Source organism: Tachysurus vachellii, chromosome 3 (assembly GCF_030014155.1).
Source record: "Tachysurus vachellii isolate PV-2020 chromosome 3, HZAU_Pvac_v1, whole genome shotgun sequence".
Taxonomy (NCBI): domain Eukaryota; kingdom Metazoa; phylum Chordata; class Actinopteri; order Siluriformes; family Bagridae; genus Tachysurus; species Tachysurus vachellii.
In genome coordinates, this window is record NC_083462.1 from 24,442,007 (window position 1) to 24,467,972 (window position 25,966).

At 38.0% G+C, this 25,966-nt stretch overlaps 1 protein-coding gene and 1 long non-coding RNA gene across 5 annotated transcripts in view; one reads left to right on the plus strand and one right to left on the minus strand.

Moving 5' to 3' along the window:
• Positions 1–9,931, plus strand: part of LOC132843218 (uncharacterized) — a 30,861-nt gene extending 20,930 nt beyond the window's left edge. Inside the window, exons 2-3 of the long non-coding RNA XR_009648106.1 lie at positions 5,204–5,249; positions 9,634–9,931. This is a non-coding gene — a long non-coding RNA (uncharacterized LOC132843218). The remainder of the gene's footprint in view (positions 1–5,203; positions 5,250–9,633) is intronic.
• Positions 5,213–25,966, minus strand: part of myt1la (myelin transcription factor 1-like, a) — a 47,487-nt gene continuing 26,733 nt past the window's right edge. For 2 of the 4 annotated variants that reach the window (XM_060866382.1, XM_060866381.1), the window contains exons 7-23: positions 24,767–25,744; positions 21,012–21,146; positions 19,022–19,112; positions 16,974–17,081; positions 15,715–15,935; positions 13,130–13,413; positions 11,608–11,826; positions 10,942–11,060; positions 10,736–10,804; positions 10,579–10,641; positions 9,930–10,013; positions 9,616–9,837; positions 9,429–9,520; positions 9,189–9,292; positions 8,959–9,102; positions 7,366–7,428; positions 5,213–6,751 (exon numbers count right to left, since the gene is read on the minus strand). In XM_060866382.1, coding sequence (XP_060722365.1) covers positions 6,611–6,751; positions 7,366–7,428; positions 8,959–9,102; positions 9,189–9,292; positions 9,429–9,520; positions 9,616–9,837; positions 9,930–10,013; positions 10,579–10,641; positions 10,736–10,804; positions 10,942–11,060; positions 11,608–11,826; positions 13,130–13,413; positions 15,715–15,935; positions 16,974–17,081; positions 19,022–19,112; positions 21,012–21,146; positions 24,767–25,744 — 3,137 coding nt within the window. In that variant the 3' untranslated portion in view covers positions 5,213–6,610. Of the gene's footprint in view, positions 6,752–7,365; positions 7,429–8,958; positions 9,103–9,188; positions 9,293–9,428; positions 9,521–9,615; positions 9,838–9,929; positions 10,014–10,578; positions 10,642–10,735; positions 10,805–10,941; positions 11,061–11,607; positions 11,827–13,129; positions 13,414–13,568; positions 13,626–15,714; positions 15,936–16,973; positions 17,082–19,021; positions 19,113–21,011; positions 21,147–24,766; positions 25,745–25,966 lie in introns of all 4 variants that reach the window. The other 2 variants (XM_060866380.1, XM_060866383.1) reach the window with 2 other exon arrangements.

The following is a 25,966-nucleotide window of genomic DNA, read 5'->3' on the forward strand; positions in this document are numbered from 1 at the left end:
TCTCAGGCGTCATCGGGCATCAAGGCAGGATACACCCTGGACGGAGTGCCAACCCATCGCAGGGCACACACACACTCTCATTCACTCACGCAATCACACACTACGGACAATTTTTCCAGAGATGCCAATCAACCTACCATGCATGTCTTTGGACCGGGGGAGGAAACCGGAGTACCCGGAGGAAACCCCCGAGGCATGGGGAAAACATTCAAACTACACATACACAAGGCGGAGGCGGAAATCGAACCCCCAACCCTGGAGGTGTGAGGCGAATGTGCTAACCACTAAGCCCCCCTCATCCCAAATCAGTTTTACAGATTTCTAGATATAGGTACAGATGTAAAACTCCCTCAGATGGCAGAAGGAAGAAACTTTGGAAACTCTTCCACTGTCTTCTTCTGGGTAGCACTGGAGAATGACATTAGACACCATTATACACTGAGGAACTAAAACATTATGACCACCCACAGATGAAGAGAATAACATTGATTATCTCAAACATAACAAAGGTCAGAGAGTGACATTAGAGACCATTGTACACTGAGGAACTAAAACATTATGACCACCCACAGGTGAAGAAAACAACATTGATTATCTCATAACAAAGGTCAGACATGTATTAGATGATAGAGAAGTAGGTGGTACACGTAGTCTGACATGTTAGATGTGAGAGAAACAGGATGAAGACCTGATTGAATATGACAAGGACTGAGTCTTTCTGGCTTATTTTAATGTTTAATATTATTTTAGAATTATAAGTATTTTTATGAATTTTATGTATTTTTATGGATTTGATAAGACATATATCGTTATGTTTTATACAAATCCTTGACGTTCATGACAGCTCAAGTGCACAATAAATACTAAGAAACCCTGAAAATCCTTCGGAAATTCATTTTAAATTATTTTTGAGATTCAGTTAAATTTATAAATTTTTAGGGTCACACTTTTTACACTCACAGATATGCAATATTTCCTCAATAAATAAATAATAGATTTTTTCTCAATAAATAAATGATGTCTCATTTGTTTAATTGGGTACTCATTTTACTACTTTTACCTATATCCTTTTAGAACTTGACAATGTTTAAGGTCATATTTATGCAGATTCACAAACTTTCAAGTACCACTGTATAAAAAAGTTTGTACTCCCTTGTTATTAGTCAGACAATAAGAAAAAATATACTAGCACACTGTTTTGACTCATGTCTAATATTTAATTAGTGTTTATGTGTCACACACACTTATGAAGCCATTTACACAGTTAATAATAATGTTATGGTTATCTATTTTATGGTTATCAGGGTCTTGCGATCCAAGATGGTGCAATTCCCAAATGCAGCTGCTCAGAATGCTATCAATAATTACTGTTTGGACAATATGCAAACTAAGGGCTCCAGTGAAGGTGGTAGCTGGGTCTTGATGTGCCTTATGACAAGCCTCTCAAAGCACTTCATCACGATGAGTGTGAGTGTGAAGAGACGAAAGGCAGGAAAGTGAGGACTTCAGTTTTTCTCAATGTTTGAAAATGAAGATCTTAAATTTGTTATTAGACCTAGGTGCAGGACACTATGCTTTATAACAAAAAGTATTTTGCAGGACATATTAATGCCCATTTATACTTGGAGATATAAATGCCTTCTATTTGGTGGAATGGCTTAATCAGTGCTTTTAATAAACATTAACTGAAACTTTACAAAACAATGCTTGTAAGTTAAAATTCAAAAAATGCATTCAACACACACAGGATAGTAAAAAATGCATTCAACACACAGTAAACATTTCCCTCTAAAAAGCAGAGACTCAACTAACATGTCTGCATCCAGCTTGTGCTAGCATAACAAACTCAACTCAAACATTCTGTGTAAATAAGTTTTCTCTAACTTCAGACTTCTAATTAATCTTCAGAAAGTCTTCTACCAAACACTAGAGTTCAGGATCTGTTTGGGATATGTGTTTATATCTGTTTATATGTGATTATAGAAAAAGAAACAGTAGTAGTGAAAGCTCTAGAAGAGGATCCCCACTACTTAGTAACTGTTTCATGCTCACATAAGGGACAGAAAGTCTGATAGAGCTGAATCTGATTACACACATATTTCCTGAACTTCTATTAGCTCACCTAAAGGTTAATAGAATATGTACAAATTGATAAAATGAAATTAACTCAATAACACCCATAACCTCCATTTTTGGTGTTTCATTAAGATCTGACTCCACGGACAAATCATACTCCTTTCCTCATGCATGAGCTAGCACCAAGGCCGTACATGGAAGCGTTATATAAACTTCAATTTATAAACACAAATTAAAGTAGTTTGGATAAAGGATAAAGAAAACATATGGCAGATCCATTCATCTTCGAAGCTGCTGGGGATTCGACAGCGTTAGGAATAAAGCTACAAAGCTGTTTAAGCAAAACCGGTGAATAAATATATCCTGCTGTACAAAGATGAAGAAAGGGTGTGTGTAGATATTTCTTAGAGCAGGTGGTGTTTTGTAGTAAAGTAATGTTTTATTTTTACCACTGAAATTGCATAAAAATGTCAGAATAATACTATTATTTTATCACATAAAGTCCAATAAAATTTCAGGTTTTGGTTTTATTATTATTATTATTATTATTATTATTATTATTATTATTATTATTATTTCCCTAAAAAAGTCTTTTTCAGTCTTGCTGAGGCTATCAGATGTGACATGGGACCAATTTGCTGATAAATAACAGAATTAATGTGAATGAACAAAATTTGGCAGTAATAACTGATTTTTCTTAAATGTTCACACAAACATAACGTATTTAGCTGGTCTAGATCGGTACAATAATCTAAATAAATAATTGATATTAATAATATAATATGAGTAGCTCTTGGCTCAGGCAAAAAAGGTTGGAGACCCCTGATATGCATTTACTTTGAAATAGAGAGAGAGGGAGTGAGAGAGAGAGAGAGAGAGAGAGAGAGAGAGAGATGGTGAGCTCTTGAATGATCCACAGCTGTGAGCTATACCCCTGTGATATGACGTTAATTCAATTCACTTTTAACATTTGACACTGATTTTTATCAAAGATAAAAAACTCCATGAGATGATATGAGGAAGAAACCTTGAGAGGAACCAGACTCAGACGAGAACCCATCCTTACTTGGGTGACACTGGACAGTAAATAATGTAACCGTAAATATTGTCCTGTATACAGCAGTATGTGGTCAAGTGGAGTTAAGCAACCAAGAGCTCCTGAGGAACCGAAAGGTCAGCATAGTTTCTGAGGTCATTACAAATTTTACAGTAATTCCTTCCTCCCGGTGTCTTCAAATGTTCACTGATGAAGACCCGAGCACAAAGCTGACCGACACAATGGCAGTTCAAAGATGCTTTGATAGTCTCCAAGTGGTTTTATCTACAACAATCACATGGGTCACGGCCTGGCCATGCAGATCTATCCCAGCTGAGTGCACCACATGGCATAATGGTTAGGTACCACTGTTAGTTCAATTCAGTATCTTAGGAATGTAGCCTCAACTAACTAGCTTTGCTGAGTAACGCATATTAATTCAGTACGTGAATATGGTAATGTATTTATGATTTATTAAAGTTATAACATCTATGGAAGTTAGTTAGGCTGGCAAGTTGTACAATAGATTACATTAGTTTATATCAGCGACTAACATCAACTAGCATAATAAGAAGCAAATGTTTTGTATTTTGTGTTTTGTTATCTGCTAATTCAGAGCATAGCTTTCTTTCTATAAACTCTGTTATTTTTGGCATACAAAATAGTAATATGCAGAACTAGAACTCTCGGTGGCAGAGGCATCTCCGTCAAACGCTAAAAGTTCTGACTTTAATTTTCCTTCGATCTTAACACCAAAACAAAGAGATATGCCATGTGGCAACACAAGTTTTATTGATTAAGAGATGTCAACACCAGCATAATAAAAATTGTACAAAGTTCACAATTTCAGAATGAAATATCACTGCAACTTGTGATCTTAAACATTTACAGTATCATATCAACCGAAAGTATCATATCAACCAAAATCATGCCATGTAATTAAAAAAAAAGAAAGAGCTAGAGTTAGAGAGCAAGATAAGAAAAAAGCCATGTTTCTTTTCGAATATAAAATCGTTTTAAAATGATTCATTGAAGTCCTTTTCAAATGGAAACTTGTAACCTGATGAATTCACAATTAATAATAAGAAAAGTATTCCGCATTCAGGCATGTGATACTGTACTTAGTGTTTTCTATTTAAATAGTTACAGATAACATTTTTAATTAGGTACTACAATATGTTAGAACAAAAGGTGAGCAGCAAAATTGTGCTTATTGTCCTTTTTCCTGCTGAATTAGTAATGGGAGGTTATGAAAGGAAATTTTGCTATCAGTCTATTAGAAGCATTACTACATCGGCAGCTGCATACACAAAGCTTTGGAGAGAAGAGAAAGAAGCTGATCTGTTATTCTGTTCCAATGCATGATACATGAGAATGATTAGCACCTTGGCGTGACTTCTTTTTAAAAAAATAATAAAAATGCTGCACTAGCTTAAAACGAATAAAGAATATAGCTAAGAATAATGGTGACAGCATGGTAACCTGATGTATTTTATGAAGATCATGCTTAGTACACACAACCGACTCTTAAGCCACTAAACTTAAGCATTAATACGATACTGCTTAATGCCAGCGTGTGTTGTCAATATTTAAAAAAATGGGGACATGCTTGGGGAGTTTAATATGTTGAGGTCAAGTGCATTTCTGTCTACAAGTCTTGAGTGCACATATATTTCCTTATACATCATGAAGTGGTTTCAACCGGTCATGCCAGTCAACATTTCTGCTCGCTCTGGAACCGATTGCTCTTATAGTCATCCCCCAATGGTGAATTGGAGGATTTTAGGCCTGTACAACATGCCATTGTCCAAGTTATTACAAAGCTTCTGTAAAACCTTGCTTCGGTTTCCGTGATTCTCAGACTTTAAAGTGCTTCGGATTCACCGTAGACAAAACCCAAAAATCAAGAATGTGATAATAAAATACAGATTTCCACAAGTGTAATAAATACTGCCCTTGGTACATGGTACTCTGAATTGACATACCCATAATGCTTATATCTGCAATGCTGACAGAGAAACATGTCATGTGCTTTGCATCTGATGCTGATATACAGTTTTTTTTTTTTTTTTGTTTTGTTTTTTTTTACAGGATAATGCATTGACATGGTGATGAATTGGACAGTGATGTCAACCCTGTAAGTCCAACACATATTTATTCTAACACTGACAAACAAAGCAAGTCTCTGCATTAAAGTTTCTGGGCACCTCCCTGTGTGTGTGTGTGTGTGTGTGTGTGTGTGTGTGTGTGTGGGTATGAATATATGTACGTACAGTATAACATCAAAACATGGAAACAAAGGTGTCCCTGTGCAAAACAGAACATGAGAAATGTAAAATTATAATGCATATGCGTTCATCCATTTGGATTCGATCACTTCACTCATGTTTAAACCCTAACACATGATTGTAGTAAAAGATTTATATAAAACTCAATACTTTACATTTAGTAAAAAGATTAATCAGCTTTCTGTGATGTTTACAATAAGAAATTGCATATACCCGAACTTTTGCATCCCATATCTAAATAAATGATTGAATCATTGTCATATATTGCTGATAAGCTATTTTACTACCTACTAATATTTTTTTACGGTCATAAATTCATAATTTATGCTGGATTGTCTCCTTAATATTTTCCATAGTGATTGGAGTTAACCAAATGGGAATCACATTTGGAGAATATACAATATGGATGATTGAAGTTATGAAATATTTCTCTCACAATCTTGGGATATGCACCAATGGGTTTCCGTGTCATGATGTTTCACAAAAATGTACTTTTTTTTTTTGTCTATCCATTTTTATCCATTTTATGTTCTGAAAGTGAAACAATTAAACGCTCAAAGAGCAACACATGTACTTCATTAGAGTGCCCACACTGACGGCTGCAAAATGCTTTGAACACTATGACGTACCTTTATGAAATTTTTTCATATTATTTAAAAAAAAAATAGCGGTTTAACATACATTAAACAACCTACACTGTACGCCTCGAATTCCTCTTATTTTAAAAAGGAAAAGCTTATGTTAGCTGATTGCCCTCGACGTTTCCCATCCTTTCACATTTTCAGCGCTATGTTTTTCCTTCTTGTCGTGAAGCCTTTTAAAACAATGAATGTTTTTTTTGTTTGTTTACAATTAATAAATACATATACACTAAAATGTGCATACATTAGCAGCTATAAACAGTACATCACATTATGTCAGGTCATATGAAAAATGTACAAAACATGAATGATCCTCAAAACATTTGCCATTGGTAATCATCGTTAAAGCAAGGCAACAAATAATTCATGTTTTTTTCCCCCTCAAAAGCATAACAGAATCATAAATAATGAAAGATAATACAGTTAATTACAGCAGCAAAAAACATAATCGATATCCATACTTTTTACATGTTTTTTTTTTTTCCTCCTTGTTTCCGTTTGCTTTCTTTTTGTGTATCAGTGCTTGCTTAATGCAAGCCCTTAAAAAAACGTGGCAGTGGCTCAGGGAGCTACACTTGGATGCCCTGCACAGCTTGTTTGATGTTCTCCAGCAGGGCTTTGTTCTCAGGGCTCTGGTACTGGTCCTGATGCGTATACATATCTGTCAAAGTGCTCACGTAACTGTCAAAATTTTGCTCGTTCATCGGCTCCTGTGGAACAGATTGGAATCAATGAAAGCCAACGAAGGGAGAAGTTTTTTGAGGCATTTATGGATCAACAAACATGAGACAGGGAAGTGGAACATCTTAGGGAAGGATTGTATTGTGCATCCTAACTGCAAGGGCAAAACTAACAAAGAAACAATAAGATTTCTAAACTGTCCTGGATACTCCGTACATCAAGAGATGGACAACTTAACAAGAAAAAAAAGCATGTGTTATGAGTGCATGCCTTATGGTGAATATCATGCATATGAGTGTATCAGCACTGATACTAGTGAAATAAAAACACAAATTGCAGGGCCATGGAAGGCAAGACTATCAACCAGCACCGACTACTTAAATGTAATAATGTCTGGTTCATAACATCAGAAAACAAGTAAATATGGCTCATAGTGTAACTCCAGCTGCATACACTAGCTATGTCAGCTATAATCTATACACTTTATACTTCTTTTTTAACTCATATAAACACATATGGACCTATTTTGATAAACTGCATATACACACCACAGAGGGTGTAACGGAGAAAAAGAGGGCTATAGGGAACAAAATAATAGGAGCAATAAAAGGATAAATTAGACTGTGGAAAATGAATGTCTTACTCTGTGGGGCATCTGTAAACAGCAGTAATTTTTAACAGGGGCCTCTTTCAGTGGCACCGGTTTCTACAGGGGAGAGGTGTAGAGAGAATACTATTAGCTGGACATATTGTTTTTTTGTTTCCCCCCAAATGCTGCAGATCTCAACGAATAATGTCTGTATACTTTACAAGAATGGACAGCCAAAAGTTGAGTGTGGACATGAGAAACACAGTGGCCCTTATTTGTCAAAGCTGCATTAGAAAAGAGCGCAGAGTTGTGCACAAGGACATAAACAAATTTGAGATTCATGAAAGAGGCGTCAAAAAAAAAAGAGCCAGTCCCCTTATTTACATGTAAATATATAGGTTTTTAAGTAGAGTAGTACACTTATAAAAGGTCTAATGAAAAGAATCAGTTTCTAACAATGACTAACTATTTTACCTCTTGAACATTTATGCACGTGCACATCCACATGCTTACCGAGACATTCGTACAAAGTCACACAGTGACATATGAAGTAGTTTGTGCAATACAGTATATACCGCTGTTATACAGCCCACTTTATGACTCTTGTTAAAATGCTAGTTACGTACGCAACCCTAGGATAAATATTACTCAATAAAACTAATAAAGATTCAAGGCTGTTGCTCTGATTCAGCTTTACAAACTCTCATGACACTAGACATTGCGATAAAAGGAAGATCTTTTATTGAGATCTGTGATTAGTAATGTTATTTGATCATTTTTTAAATTTAATTCTTAGTATTGCAACTATAATAATACTATTCAACTAAAAATACTGATTATCATTATTATTGTTATTATTATTATTAAAAAGCGTTTTCCAGGTTGTTTAAACACTACACTAAAATTTACATGCATTCAGAGCAGACGTGAGTTTAACGATACCGGATAGATCCACCAAAACTGAGCGACAGATACACTTTGAGGAATAAGGGCCCGTGTGTCCAAGTTTGCCTCAGACTCCTAATGGAGAATGTAGAGAACTAGAAACAGCACAGAAACAACCAACAGTCATCCGATGCAGGTGAGATGTGAGGAGTGCCAAGACTTATCGGATTGAATCCCGTTTCACTGGAGGTGGAGGTGGAGAACTGAGGAGCCATATTCAGAAAGGACATGTTTCAGTTGTTTAGCAACATGGCAGGCATTAAAAACAGGGATTGTCCAATCACACCCTGTCTCAGGCAGTATGAAGCAGCCCCGAGCAAATAACGCGTGAGTATGTGCCGGCGCTTTAAGCCATGTTCGTACTCAACTGAAAGACAGTCATTTGAGGTGTGAGATTGTTTTCATAGAATGATCAGTAAGGAAAGTGACCTAAGCACAGAAGCATATGGAGCTGGGACAAACTCAACAACATACATAAAGAAGCAGATGGCAGAAAGTCAGCCGTATTAGTGACCCATTACACACATGGGAACCCAAACAACTTTCACTGTTGAGTGCTGTTTTAAATTTGCAAGCCATTAAATGTGGTTTTCATTGTTATATCCTCTAGCATTAACATTTTAGATCTGAGTTCAATTCAGGAGCCTTTGATAAAGTGTTTAGTGTAGTGTGTAGGTGATGAGCTGTCTGTCTGTATCGTACCATATGAGGGAGCTGGATGTTGGCCAGACTGTTGATGAGCGACTGGCTGAGGTTAGCCAGCTCATGCAGTAGTGAGTCATTCTGCTGTTCAATGGCCTTGTTCTCCTCCTCCATGGACTTCAGGTTGGTCTCCATAGTGGTGATCTGGGCAAGGAAGGAGGAGGGATTGCTAAGACTTCAGACAGACGATTGTTTGCAGTGAAAGAAGTAGGTAAAAAAAAAAAGCTTACTTGTGTCCTAAGTTTAATCATATCTGACTCCACTTGATTGTTCGATTCATTAAGATCTTTGATTTCTTCATCCAGCTGTTTGATTTCCTCATCGTTCTCTATTCCTAGACATGAGCGCAACATGACTTAAAGCCAAAAGTGTAATCTTGTGACTCGACATTGTTTAAACACAACTACACAATGAGAAATCATTTCAGCATGTATGTTGATTCATTTACAATTAATTTACATATGATGTACCTTTGTTTGCACGCTGCTTGATTGTAAGCATTTCGACTCCAGTCATCCGTGCTTTCTTCATAGCTGAAGTAGCACGTGGACAGCCAGAAAGACTGGACCCAGAAACACATGTATTTGATTTACAGAAATCATTTATGCTTCTCATAACTTGTGTCTATATGTGTCCTTATCCCCCTTCCATACAAACCTCCGGTGTGTGAGAAAGCTGCCGCTGACATGTCCCGAGCCGTCACACCCAGGTGTTGGGCATGACATTCCATCGTTTTTTCCAGACTTCCATGGAAATGGAGCACCGTTCACAAAGCCATCCTTCTGGCGCTTGGCCGCAAGTGGGCAGCCGGATGCACTGCGATGAGACGCGTACTTCCCAGTCACATGACCCTGACCATCACAACCAGGCACAGGACACCTGCAATACAATAATGTACACATGCTAACGTTGATCTTTTATTACAAACTGCAAAGAAGATATTCTTGACATACACTTAATTAAAAACCTACTTAATTGGTTCCTGGTCGTCCTTGTCCTCCTTGTTATGAATGATTTTAATTCCACTCTTCTTTGCTCTGGGACAGCCTGACAGACTACGATCGAAAAAAGTTTACATTTTCACATTCTTACATTGTTTCTAGAACATTCCCTACAAGAATATACAGCAACTCAAGAGTAATTGGCATATATATATATATATATATATATATATATATATATATATATATATATATATATATTATAATATATATAATATTTAATATAATATTAAATATGTGTGTGTGATATTATAATATATATATATATATATAATATATAATAAATAATTAATATAATATTATATATATATAATATATATATATATCCCCACCCCAATTTAATGTCAATGTTGGAGGCACTTGTATAGGGAGCTTGGACATTCATTGATCCAGAACTTTTTAAAAATTCATTTATTTACTGAACATTTTTACAGAGAGTTAATAGCATCGGTCATATATAGAGAAGTTGTTGCAACACATATCCTTGATCATCTTAAAAATCTACAGTTATAACTATAGAATGATGTATTCTTCTGGATCTTCATGTCCTGCATTATTACTTTGCAGAGTGGATACAAATAAATTGTTTAAGTGTGTGTGTGTGTGTGTGTGTGGTTACCTCCTGTGTGAGGCATAGTTGCCTGTAATATGCCCGGAGCCATCACAACCTGGAGTAGGACACCTAAAAACAGTCATGAACAAGTATCCAGTGAAAACGTCTGCTCAGCACAGGAATACACAATATATCACATAAGCATGTTATCATAAAGACTTACTTTAAATCCTGTGAGTTTGCTGTCATCATACTACGCATGCCTTTATCAGCTAACTGGCAACTAGAGAGTCTGGGGTGAAAATTCAACCAGAGTTAATGGACACTTAACAGAAAACAAAAAAAAACAAAGAACAGAAAAAAAAACAGTTCAGAAAACAATGTGATAAAACCTTTTTTAGATAAAGAGAGTAAAGTCAGTCTTCTTACGTGAGGAGTTCTTTCTTGCTTTCTTTGCAGGGGGCATACTTATGTTTGGGGCTGGGTAGGGACACCTCACCCGGGTACTGCTGATTCTCCAGCAAGTCCTGGAAAGGGTCCAGCTCATCCTAGCAAAGCCAGAAAAACTCAATAAAGCACTTATAAATAATAATGTTGCCTATGTATAAGGATCAATCCTAGTGTGGTATTAAATTACAGTCATTTGGGAGTTTTCATTCCAAATCCTTTTCAGTCGAGGACCAGATATCAATGAATCACAATTTACTAGATTACATTTGCTGGATTAAATGTCTTCGATACTAAAATTTCAATTTGCTTCAACAAAAATCGAAGTAATTAAAGTTGTAAATAAAATGAAATCACTCAGCAAGCACTTCCAGTCTTTACCACTAGATGTCTCTAAAGGTCTTTTGGTGGCACATCACGACTCTGCCATCTCCTCCCTGGGTTTTTTTCCACGGCACACACCATATGTCAGAATGTAAAATATGACATATATCTCGTATCTGCTTTATCTGCTGAGAGATTACTGTCTTCCACTAAAGTGCTTGGTATATGGCGACCAACTAAACACTAGCAGATCCTGGTCTCCCATCCATCTGTATAAACTCCAATAAAGCAGCACTGTTCCCAGGTGGGATCTGGAGGCCGTACCTCTTTATGGTCCTCGTCCAAGCTCTTAATCTTGTTGTAGTCCACTGGCAAGTCCCAGCAGTCTGGGCTCATCTGGTAGCAGCGGCTGTTGAGCAGTGCTTGCCGCTGAGGAGACATGGGCTGCAGCGGCGTGAGCACTGTGCCCTCACCCATGCCACCTGCACGACCCACACTGAGGTCCAGAGTCCCACTCTCCTCCACCTCCTGCTCCACTGGACTCTGGACAGGAGACCGGAGGAGACAAAGAGCATTGAAGAATGAAAGAAGGCAAGACAAGAAAAGAGAAATGAGGAGGAGAGAACAGGAGAAGAAACTGAGAAAAGGAGATGAGAGTGGGAGGAGAGAATATGAGAGGAGAGGAGAGGAGAGGAGAGGAGAGGAGAGGAGAGGAGAGGTGAGAATGAAAAGAGAGTATGGTAAGATTTGAAGAATAGAGTAATGGAAATGTATGTACGGTAGCACAGAAATGAAAAGAAATTCATTTAAATATGCAAAGATATAAATGGCCAGAGAGGAGATAAACATAGATGAAGAGATGAATAAAAAGTGGAAGAAACAGGAAATAAAAAGAGAAGACTGAAAAGAAAAATGGAAAAGAGTAGAAAAAAAAATTAAGAATGGTAAAGAGGTGAAATACATGGCAGAGATAAGGGTGTGGTAGAAAGGAGGAACAGAAGAAAGAAAGGAAAAGAGAATGAAAAAAATAGGAGCATGATCTTGCACCATTCACTGTTCTACATCTCCATCTATAGACTCTCATTAGTGCTCAATCTGAGTCATCCTGCTCTTTGCTTTCTCTAGACTACAGTGAGCCTCAGCGTCCTAACAGAGAGGTCACACCCTTCCTATTGGGCCCAATGAGAAAACAGGCCAAGCCTGGACAAGGGCTAAAAGCATCATCAATTTAAACTGTCTCATACAGAGGAGAGTGAGTGACACGAAGGTTGAGAGAGGGAGAGCGAGAGAGAGAGAAAGAGAGAGTGAGAGAGAGAGAGAGAGAGAGAGAAATAAAAGATGGGCAGATTTAAAAGGAAGAAGAGACAGAGGAATAAAAGCGAATGATAGAGAGGGCAGGCGGCTGATACTGCACCAATTCTGTTTCAGCTGTCGGATGCTGCTTCTCACCGTTCGTATTATCTCTGCATTCAGCGTGTCACTATAGAAATCAGGAGCTGTTCATCACACAGTGGAGCTCAATGTGGCATGAAAAACACCACACCTTTTACACCCACTCGAGCTATACACTAACACTGCATCGAGGAGACTAACTCAGAATAACTCCAAGGCATGGAAATCAATTGCTCATGCAGGCACAGAAACACAGAAAAGTCCTTGTGTGTGAAATAAAGAGAAGCCCAGGGTCAGAGATGCTGAAGTAAAAGATAGAATTAATAGAAAGATAGAATAAAAAGCAAGAAATTGTGTCATTAAGAAGTACTGAGAAGTACAGAGACACAGAAGTAGAAAATCACAGCACAGGTATAGCAGTCTGTGCGTGTGAGAACAGGTGTTTGGGGCTCACCTGTGCGAGGAGCTCAGGGCCTTTGGCGCTCAGGCTCTGGGGCATCTCTCGGCAGCGCGTGGACAGGTTGAGGATGGCGGTTGCGGCCATGTGAGCGGCCTCCATGTCGTGCGTATAGTCAAAGCTGCTCTTGCTGCAGGTGCTGCTGGCGCTGCTTCCTCCTCCTCCTCCTCCTCCTCTCCCTCCTCTTCCTCCCCCACAACTCAGGCTACTGCCGCTGCTGCTGGGAGCGTAGCTGCTCGTTGTACTGCTGGCAGGACTCGAGGTCTTACAGTACCGCTTGGCTGTAAACACACAAACACACACACAAGCAAATTTACTGTCATATGTACAGTAAACACAGTGACATAGGAGATATGATAGATGACATAGAGTTCAAGCAAAGTCGGAAAATGAGAGAACAACAGATGAATAGATGGGTAGATAGGTAGACACCTACAAGACTCGCTTATTGGATGGTCTGATGTTCCATGATGAATGCTGAGAGCAAATGAGTCTAAGAGAGAGATAGAGAGAGAGAAAGCAGAGAAAGAGAGAGATAGCGAGAGAGAGAGAGAGAGCGAGAGAGAGAAAGCAGAGAGTAAGAGAAATAGAGAGAGAGATACTTCACATTTACAGACATTTTGCAGGAAAAAACATACATTATTCAAGATCTAACAAATCTACATAATCTGGACTAACACCAGAATGAATACTTAAAAATTACGGGCTAAGTTAAGGCATGTACTAATCATGAACTAATGAAGAGCTAAGAGCATAACCACGACATACTCGGAACCCGACCACCTTAAGCACGTTAAAACATTTGTTAGTTAACATATTAATTAACACATCAGGGTAATCTCAAACATGTTCTATAAGAACGAATATAAATGAAAATCTCTGCATCATTTCAAATTGTTTATATCATCTGCCATATGCAGCTACGTACACAAACATCACTGGATGGCTCTGGATTACATTCATAATTTACACTGATCCTCCTTATCGAGCGTAGGAAGACATACTAATAATAAACACCAATAATTGCATCTGAACCAGTTTTGCGTCATACATCCATTTCTCTTCCAATCTCTCTGTAGGTCTAGTGCATGCTCTGGATGGCTCGGGCCCTGGGGCTCTGCTCCTTTACCCAGAAGAGTGAAATTAATACACTGACATTTATTCATTAGCAGACCATATTATCTATCAACATTTAAATCCTGTGTTGAATATGAGTATGTTCCTGTGTTTTACTCTCACACCAAAGAGATTTGATGTATGTAGTTTGAACCTATGTGTTAATGCATACATCAATATACATTAACTAATAAACATGTAGTAACATGTATTTACTGTAAGGTGGTGGTTATTCATGCATGAATTCATAAGACTGACGTCAGAGTTACTGTAAATTTAGCTCTTTATTAGTTCGTGGTTAGTCCATGCCTTAACTCAACTTTAGTTCATATTTAGGTAAGTATTCATTTCTGTATTATTGTTGGATTATTCACGTACTGTTATTGTAAAGGGTAAATTTTGGTGGATTTTTAGGAGTTATTTTTGGCCTTTGTGCAAAACAAGCCTGAAATCTTATTTAATGATTCTCTTACTTCATTTTTTTCATGAAAAGCTAAAAAAAGTTCAAGAAAGCCATTTAATGAAAAAAAAAAACCCAAACAAACAAACCCTAAAATAACCTTTGATGTAAGACCGAAATATTAGACTTAAGAAACGTAATGTAAATTAGACTGAATGAACTTCAACACTGTTTAAAAATAGTCTAGTCGTTTTAGTCATTTGGGCTGAACGTTCGAATCATGCATGTGATGGATTCAGGGACCTTCAACAAACTCGTTTTCTGCAATGCTTTCCTAAGTGTATTTAGACAAATCCCACCTTCTGCAATTGAAAAGTCCAGTAGCTCTTATAAGCAGTCGGTTGACTGGAAAAATGCTCATCAACAAGGATCTGTCTAACTATGGAAAAAATATCTAGTATCTCTATTGTTTTGTTTCTCTGTATATCTGATCATGGAGCAGTCTGCGGTAAATACAAGAAAAGTTACTGTAATTATTTCCACTGATGGTGGAACTGATGACCCGGGGTTACAGCGCAGGTTATATTTAGTTACATACAGATAAGGTTTAAGTCTTTATTTGTACTTAAAAGTCTGTATGACTTGATTGAGGCTGAAGAAGCAAGCTATTTATTTTTTTTTTGGTTGTTTCTGAAGGCTAGAAATTATTTTATGAACTCCAACTCCTCCATTGTCTTTTCATTCAATAAGAACTCACACTGGTATAAAAAAAGACTGACCTACACTGATTATTTTAGAATAATGCCTTCACTGCTGCTTGCCAAATATTTGGATATTTTCAACCTTGAGGCAAAGCAGCACTACAGCAAGGAAAAAAAGAATCTACATCCAGTAAGTTGATAGTGTTCAGTGCTGATGGGAGAAATTTGACTTTTTTTTTGATAAAAAGCTTTTTTTTTTTCAGGATAAATTCAGAACACTGACGATTATTTCGCTCCCAGCTGTTACCCCAGTACCTCAGAAATGAACTCCCAGAAACGTCAAAGTGTAATCAGGTTGCGCTCACCCTCGTATCCTCTTGGTGAAGTGTCTCGTCCGTGGTTCTTCTGTGTGAGCGAGCGCTTGCTGTAGGCGTGAGGCTGGCCGTCGTAGCCGCCTCCGTAGTCAAAGCTGGTCTTGGAGTACTTCTCCAGCTCCTTGGCTAGATTGGAGCGGGGCGTGCTGGTGGAGACGTTATTTTTGTAACCGTACTGTGGGATCTCCAACTGTTTCACAAAGCACATAGGCCTGGAAGATAATCATCGACACAGGCGGGAGAGGAAAACCCGGCCTGGGCATCAGCAGAGCTAGCAGAAAGGCTAATTAGCTCAGAGACGCTGCTATGAATTTATAGCTTCAGCGTTGTAGACCTACGCTGAATTTGGGTGGATGTTAACCTGTATGTTTGTATGTTAACAGTATATTACAGCTTAATACTGTGATTAATTAGAATTAATTAATTTCAATTATATATCTTATCACATTTTAGCAGGTACTCCAAAACTATATAGAAACTCACTTCAGATCTCATTGATGCCAATACATACTAGCATCAACATTTGTGTATATTAATTTGTATATGTATAAATATACCGGCACCTCCATATTTATTTGCCCCGCTTGTAAAAATAATTATGTTTTAAATTCCAAATTATGAGCTAATTTGAGATTATAAATCCCGATATAACATATTACCCCAAGCTTACAAATGAAAAATAAAACACTTTCTCAAGTAGTCCAGTTTGTTGCAAGGCACTTCTTTGTTTTCAAATGTATTGGCCCACTGATCTTCCTTGTATTCCTTAACATTCTTTTCACTCAGCATATGAAAAGTATTTTCATGCTTTCCTCTTCCTGGCAATTTAGCTGTTTTGTCTGTTTACAGTATTTTAGATGTTATTTCTTATATACTACAGTATCTGATATGTGCAGCTCAATAACTTTTAGTCTTTGTTGTATTGGAAGTTCTTTCCACATGACCATGGAAAACGAAGGGATTTTACATGTGTGCAACCTTGTATTTATACCACAGAGAAACATGAAATAAAGATTCTGGAAACTGAATGTGAATAAATATATTTACATTCGATTTGTTTGCATTTATTTAAAAATATTCTTCCATCAGTTTGACAGGAAGTGCAATTATTAAACAATGATTTGTACAAGACTGATTTTTATTAGAGGAAAAAAATGGCCTGTGCTCTTGAAAGGTGCTATTAATGGGGCATATAAGTGTGTGTAGGGTGTGGGATTGATTGTAGTCCCAGGGGAGTGTGTAAGCCGTACCTCAGCACGCGGTCGGATGCCTGATTGGATTTGGTTCCGTCACTGGATTGGTGCTTCTCCTGAACCTTAGCAATCTTTTCAGCAGCTGCTATAGGACATCCTGAGAGACTGCAACACCAGGAAGACAATAGTTTCAGTGGTAGCACACCTTACACACACACAAACATGCGCGCGCGCGCACACCTTACACACACACAGAGAACAATATCTACACTCATTCACTCACTCACACACACACACACACACACACACTGAACACATATCCACACTTACACACGCACACAAACACACACACACACACACACACACACTGAACACATATCCACACTTACTCACGCACACACACACACACACACACACACACACACACACACACACACACACACACACTGAACACATATCAACACTTACTCACACACACACACACACACACACACACACACACACACACACTGAACACATATCCACACTTACTCACACGCACACACACACACACACAAACACACACACACACACTGAACACATATCAACACTTACTCACTCACACACACACACACATACACACACACATACACACACTGAACACATATCTACACTTAATCACTCACACACACACACACACTGAACACATATCTACACTCACTCACTAACACACTAACACATTCACACACACACACACACTCACTCACACACCCACTCACACTCACACACACACACACACACACACAGACACACGATAAGGCTTGTTCTAGTCAGTATATTCAATCGCTTCCACTGTATGCAAAAACACTGAATGCGTCAGTGAATAATAGTAATAAAAACAACATGTAAGAATTATGTATGTTCTATTCTATCTATAGCATGAAGCCTCAGCGTTACAGTTATCTTGGTCTTTTTGGTTGTAGCACTGCAACATAGAACTACAACATGGCCAATAAGGCTTCTCTCACTCTGCTTCCCCACCTCATGTCTTCTTCATCTCTTTGTCTATTTTGCTGTGTTCTTGCATATTTTTAATCATAACACATTGTTTGCACAGCAGACACTGACACACACACACACACTCACATACACTCAAGCGTTCTTAAAAATAAGCATCTGTGGAACAGACGAAGACAGTCTGTCTGTATAATCTATATAGTTCTGCACACTTTCTGAATTAGTAAAAGAAAAAAAGAAAGAAAATATCTTGAGTGGCAGACAGCAGGACCGCCATCAATATGCCGAGTTGCCATGACAACCAAGAGACAAAGCACGGCAGCCACATATACAGATACGCACATATACTCTACCACGTAAATATATATATATACGTTTATATGTTATTTTTTAATTTTTTTTCTTTTCCCTGTATCTCAACCTGTTTAACACCGGCGCTGTGGGTGTGAGTCCGTCCCACAGGACCTGTTCCATATAACATGGCCTGCAGCGGCTGTGAGTGTGAAGCTGTGTCTGAGAGATCAGGAGTTCACAGCTGTACACATGATGAGGAGACCTGCACCTGAGCTGAGTGTGTGGGTGTGTGGGCCAGTGCACACAGGAGATGGTACAATTGTGTCTTATTCTGCTTTGTGTCTATTAATACACTTTAATCATTTGCATTGTCTGAAAATTGTGTCAAATGCATTAAATGTTAATATATAAAAGTATAATGTTGGCAGTGTGTATGGTAGAATTAGTGATGAAATATAACTAATCATTTTAAATGTATTTTAAAAAAATAAATAGTTACTAATTATTCTAGAGTTTGTACAATTCTGTCTCTACAGCTGTGATTAAATCATTCATAGTCAATATAAGATTATTTTGTTTGAAGCATGACAACTGAATTAGAAACAATGGCTTTACATTAAAGGATTTAATTTCAGGCATGCCATGTCACTTCTCTCGGCAAGTCAAAGACGCCATGACACCGAGACACTTCTTCACATCTGTGCAGTCTTTACTACTGTCCAGACAAACCGCTTGAGACAAACAGCCTGAGCCTGCACTAGCACTTAACCAATAAGCGCTTTCAGCCTCTTCAGCTCCTCAGGGCAATGACTCACCTGCGGTGCGAGTTCCTGTTGCTATTAACGTGGCCGCGTCCCGAGCAGCCAGGCGTCGGGCACTTTAGAACATTCTCATGCATTGCAAGAACTTTGGAAAGACAGGAGAAGACAGGAGAAGGCCAGAAACAGTGAAGGTTAGGAACACTCAAGGTGGAAAGAAGAGCTTTGCCTTTAATTAGACTGAATGAGTTTGAGTTAGCTGTTTGAAGACAGTTGGCATAACGTTCATGAAAAAAAACAGTGAAAGATAAATCATTCGGGCCATGCAGAAATTAGCGCATGCAGCTAAATGCAGAGACATGTTAGTAGCGTGCAGCGTTATGCTAACAGAGAATTCTCAAAGTACAAGTTGGAAATGGATTTCACCTTGCGGAGTGGAAGTTCACCAGTCTTTCAAAAGAAAAATTCACCCAATATGGTAAAAGTTTGTGACCAAGTTAATGACTGAAATTTGCTCTAAATGTTTTTTGCTCTAAGGATTTACAGTAGCAGTTATCTGTTTATGGATGAGTGTTTGGTATTTTTTATAAGTAATATACTACCAGGTTTATTCTCTTGCAAATTTGGTCAAGTCAGTTTACACAAAGAGTCGGCAACATAGTAAAACTAAATTATTCTGATTTAGAAGCAATACTGTATCACTACTAATATATAATACTAGATATTAGGCACCAGTGCAACACATTTTGTTACTTACTAAGTAGCTTTCATGTAACATATAGTATAACACATATTTGATCAGTTGTAATCCATTTTTTAAAATAAATGTACACTAACATACCAAGTTTAAGGTGTTATTTGCTTCAAAAATGGTACCATTGGCTTCACTTCCAGGTTCTTTGGAGAAATTAAACCTCCCAAAAAAATCACACCTTGAATGAAGGAACACTTAGAGGTCAGATGTGAAAAACAGAACAGACTTGTTACCATTTCCATATGATGTGAATCCAAGACATGCTCAGCGCTTGATACAATTGTAGTTTTGGAACATTTTCTATAAACTAAAATAAAATCCCATAAATCCCATAATCCAAAATCCCCAAATTCCACTAAACCATTCCTCATGAGACCAGCTTCATGTGCAGTTTTGAAGAATTGGATGAACTTTACTGTTAATTCACTTGGCTTTGTGAAAATAAAATTCACGAAATGGTAAGCTATTATGATCATCATGCACTCATAACAGCCTTTTCTTTTACGGTGTAGAATCTAAACTTAGTCTTTAGCTGGCTTGTTATATGTCCCGTACTTCCCTCAGTTCCCTACTCAATCAATTCATCAGCAACACCAAGACATGCAATGTAATCCAACTCAAAGCACAACACACACACACAAACAAGCTGCTTTTCTTAGCCATCAAACACACATTTGGGAAGAGGCATAGAACAACAGCACATACAATAACCATTTCAGGCAACAAGCACATCAAATAAAACAGCACCCCATACCAGTCGAAAGTGTAACTACACTCAGGACTTTTACAGCAATGGACCTTTTTCACAACAAATGTGTCGTTATATCATATAATGTATGAACAACAGTGAACAGGATCTTCCAGATTAAGCTGGAAATAGCTAGCTATAATTTTTTACTCCTAGCTAGATAAGCATGGAAACTATAAACTCTAGCATTAGCAACAATCAGGGTGTGTGCTGCCAGACAACAGTTTGATTGCTTCATTCAATCGAGCAGGAATAACTTTTACAGATAAATGCTAGCTAAATGTGCTGCCTCTTAAAATGCTCATTCTCATCCAAGCCGTTACTTTTTCATCAGTGGGAAATGAGTGAAAGCTAAAATACGGATGTTTCCTTGACTTGTTTGTGCGTTGAAGGACACTGCAGCGATTGCAGCACTGTTTGTCACCATTGTTCAACAGTGTCAGTGGAGGTTTTAAACCGCTACTACTTACGATTCTGCATTTGTGCAAACACAAGTGTGTGAAAAAGGTCAGTAAATAACCACAGCGTGTCCTGGTTGCTCTTACTTTCTGGTGGGACGCGGTCTTTGTGAGGGCAGCCAGACAGGCTTCTGTGGTGCGGGTACAGGCCCGTGACGTGGCCCGTGCCGTCACACCCTGGGGTGGGGCACTTGCTCTCTTTTTTCTCACCTCTTGAAGGATCTGCAGAATAAAGAGAGCATTTCCGCATACTGTTACAATTCCTAATTCGAAGTTGGATTTTTATGTCATGTTATTAACCCTCCAAACAGGAGGACATAAAGAAAACTGGCTAAATTGTTGCCATACTTAGTGAATATACCATACACTTTTTTTTTGCACTCCAAGGAATATAATCTTCATGTGTGTTAGCTTTTACAGCTAAGGGAATTTCATATTTCATTAAAAATGCACGGTCATAATGTATAATGACTAAACCTGAGTCAAAGCAGCTAATAAGGCTTTTCCCTTCAAAGGCTTTTTTGTCTACGCTCTAAATAAGGCTTTAAAGATTCTCTAAAAACTGAGCGCATGATTTGGACAGCGAAAGTGGTTCCACAACGCTACTAACCATATCCTGTCTGTATTATGAATCAAAATGGTTAGTACTTATACATGGCGGTTTGAGAAAACCACTTGGAAAGTCTGAATTCAACCAGAAATTAATGGTTTTGACTACAATTTTCTCAGTTTGACCAGTATTATTTAATATTAGTATTAACTTGGATTAATACTTCATTTATTCAATATGAATAAATATATATTTGCAAACAAATATTTGCACAATAAAACTTTTCATTTTTTTATTTTTTTATTATTTAATTAGATCAGTTTTTCATCACTGATGCCCGTAAAAGATATGTCCTGACTGTAATGACTATCTGGTGAAAAAATAAGTTTTAAGGTGACTTTGAAATTTAGAAGAAATTTTGTGCTCAGCATCATAGGCACTCTGATCCTTTTTGGTTAAAAAAGTTTTGTTAATTGCTTTTTCATGATTAATTATGATTGCTCTCATGAGTGCTCTCACACTTTGATACTAACAACTGTTTTGATGATCAACTAATCTGCTGATCGCTATTTCAATTAATCATCTAAAGAATTTTTTTACTTCATGAAGATTATGTTCAAAATTATTTTCCTCTTCTTCTTAATAAAAATAAAATGTTGTGCAAAGCTCTAGTTAGCTAGCCTGATTTCTCAGCCCAAGCTTGTGTCATTGCCATTGCTGGAACATAGATTTTACTTTGCAGCACTCAGTACTGTGCCATCCTCATGTATGCAGATATGATGCAAGGAAATATATTATAATTCTAAGTCTTTCTTTACAAATCGTCATCACACAAAAAGCTGTCATTCCTTCAGACAGTAAAGCCACTTTCTCAAATATTTCTCGTATAAAAGCACAAGGTTTGTTTTACTTGATATTGTTGTATCAAGGTTTGTTTTACGATATTGTTGTAACTGTTGATGATGATGACAATATGTTAGTTATTTTTTTTTTTTATAAGATTTATATATATATACAGTATTTGTATTAAACACCTTTGGAAGAAGGATTTATTTCCCCTACATTTACAGTGGCAAACTGAATGAGTTTTACTTTTTTCTGAATCATTAACTTCTTCGGCTCCTATGTGAATTCTGACGTTTATTATTCAACAACTATATGGAAAACAATGCAAAATAGTTAAGCTAATATAAGGTTAATGAGTTTGGAACTTTCTTTCACTGGATGTTAATAGAGTTTGCTTTGTTTTCTTTTTTGTTACAGTCGAACATGGAAATTCGTCCTGACCATCCAGACTGTCACTGCTTAATAGCATCTTTATTTACACCATCACTAACACCGTCAGAATCCTGCACTGGGACTTGGCCCCTATACCTGGGACTGTATAATTAAAATGTACAAAACAGGCAACCCTAATCGAGTTCCGTAATCAAGGTACTGACAGTCTTTATGTATGTGTTGAAAAAACATATTTATACTGAAATAATGAAATATAATAAGCAATTTGGTCTTGTACATGGAGCAATACATTTATAATTAGCCAAAAGTAATCAATGAAACTAGTAACACTTTCATCCACAATTTGATAATAAAGTTTAATAATGATTAGTTTGATGTCAGCATTGCATGAAGTTAAAATATATTTTAAATAACTTATATACAGTTAAGGATCTGGATAAAATCTTATAATAAATAAGCTGAATTAAAGTTATTTAATTCATAGCGTTATATAATCATTAGCAATAAAACTAGCAATTGGCAATAAAAACGTTGTAAATAAAGTCATTTATTCGTTTATAAAGAAGATTGGGTGGAGAGAAAAGAATGATAAAATCCTTGCAAATCTGCTTCATTATTATACGAACTAACACTTATTCAATCAATCTTCGAGCAATAAACTTCCTATCACTTGCTTATAAATAGTTTATTACCAAACCTTTAATTAAACAGTTACCAAAAAACTAATCGTAGTGAAAATAATATTAAAATGACTCTAATTTCGTGCTTCATCTATAAACGTCTAGCCGCAGGTCTGAGGAGTCCAAACACGAGAGTCAAGACTTTCTCTTTAATATTATTAAAGCCCAGCTTCATAATGCTTCACTAGTTGCTCATGTCATGCTTTGAGTTGAGTTGATTATTCCATATGCAGAGCTGCAATCTGACTGAAATATATAGTGTTTAGATATGGCTGCAAGCTTCATAGCCTGAGCAATGGCCAGAGCAATATTACAATGGCCAGTATCTAGAGGTGAGCAGAGGATGAGAACACCGTAACGACCCTTTGCAAAACGTTATGCTGATACAGTCTGGCAGATTCTTACAGATAATAATAAGAGCACGTAGCATAGCTGTGTCTCTCCCAGAGGAGGAGGGTGTGAATCAAAGTAGTTTTGGAGAAATAGGCCATGGACAGAATTGCTGTCCTAACGGGCCGTGCAGATTGCCATTACTCATGCCTGACAAGGCAAGCCTCTGATGTTACTGTGCAGGCCTATTTTAACAACGTAAGCTGCTGCTGCTTCTGCTGTCACTGCCACTGCAATCTGAGCGTCTGAGATCGACCAGAATAATGTGTCTGTCTCATTAAAGGAGTCCTGCAGCTAGTACATATGCCACTGGGGTAATGTAGCTAAGACTTAATGCAAAGACGCTTACTAAAACACCTCGGAGATATAAAAATATGCTGCTCCGTAACCCCTTTAGACCCTGACTGAGGGATTTTTATTCACTAAAATGGCTAAACTTAAAGTCCACTGATTGCTTGTAATTGTTTTTTAGAGACTAAGCAAGCAAGAACAGCTTTGTTCTCATGTCACAAAGTGTGCCGTTGTGGCTACCGTGTCAACATTTCACTCTTAGCCTTAAAAGTGGAAATAGCTGCTCATGAGTACATGAGTGAAACTTTGAAGTGTCCATGCTAAAGTGTACTTTAAAATTCAGTATGGCTTCACACTTCTGTAGACAGTTGTGTTTTTTCAGTAGAAATTCAACACAAATCTGGAAGGTTTTATATAAACATTTCCATACATTCTAAGACCTGTTTTTGTTAGCTGTGACCCAAGTTTGAATGAAGACTGAGCCTTAAAATGTTTTTTTGTGTTGCTTTAATGTATGCTTATAATTGCATGTCTAAATTAATGCTAATATTATTGGTGTTTATATTTCTGCTATTATTTTATTTAATTTTATTGTGGTGTTGAATTAGGATGTTCTAGTCAATCATTGCTTTTCAACTAATACATTTTATACCAGATATTTTTCATTGTGTTTTGTACATTATTATTATTACCTTTAGGGTAATAGGCTCTTCTTGCCCCATCATGATGTAGTCGGGCTTTACGCTCCTCAGCTCCACTACTCTGCCTGGGGCTGTGCTCCCCATGGAGCCGGTGATGGTCCCTCCGAGCCACTGCCTGCTCTGACGCCATCCTATCACGCATAACCTTGGCACGCTCTGACTCCAAAGCGATGGCCTTCTCCAGCAGTGACAGGTTGCCCTTGGTGATGTCGAAGGCCTCGTCTGAATGCTCTGATGCCACAGACGTTGTGTCTTCATCCCCTTCATGGGCACAGCTGGAGGGGTAACCCCTGGATGCTGGGCTGAGCTGCTCTTCAAGCTTCATCAGGTTCACCATGTCTGAGTAGGTCCTCTCCATTGGTCTCTGAGGCTCCATCGGTGCCTGCTGGCAACTCTCGTAGCGAGGCAGGTGGAGGTGCATCTGGTTCTGTAGGTGCTGCTGCTCAGCCTGGTGGTGCAGCATTGTCTGCTCGGGTGGCTGTGTTTCACTTAACTTGCGTGCCAGATCGAAGCACTGGTTCCTCAGACATTCCAGACTACTAAGGCACACACCCTCCTCGTTCTCTTCAGGCTGGCCGTTGTGGTGTTCCTGGCCAGGAGCAGTCTCCGGGTAGCCATCGTCGGGCAGCACAGCTCCGTGACCCTGTGCCAGCAGCTTCAGTGAGTCCACCGTCTCCCGCACCACGTCACTGTCCAGGTCCACACTTAACTCAACCTTCCGCTCAGGACCATCGTCATCATCCTCATCTTCGTCCTCCCCGGCACTGTTGGACGAGCTGCTGTTCATCTCAGACTCTGTCATGGCCTGGTATGCGGCGTCCTCTGCTATTTTGCCCAGGTTGAGCAGGGACTTAGCTACAAGCTCATCGTAGTTCTCATATTCTTCACTGTTTGTGTTGTTATTGTTGTTGTTGTCTTTTTCAAACATCTGGCTGGGCTTTGATTGTCCACAACTGGAGTAAGTGTTCTCTAAAGTAAGAGGATAAACATTTTACCAGCATATCAGGACATGTTTTTTACATGTTGCACATAAACTCGGAAGGGCATCCTTCTAAAAATGGAAGAGAGCAGCATTTCTCTCTGGAGATTCACAACTGAATGTCAAGAATCTTTCTATTGCAATGGCTGAGTGTTTTGCATATACAGCGTAGGTGTCTGATCCTGAAAATCTGTAAAATCAAATATGTCTGT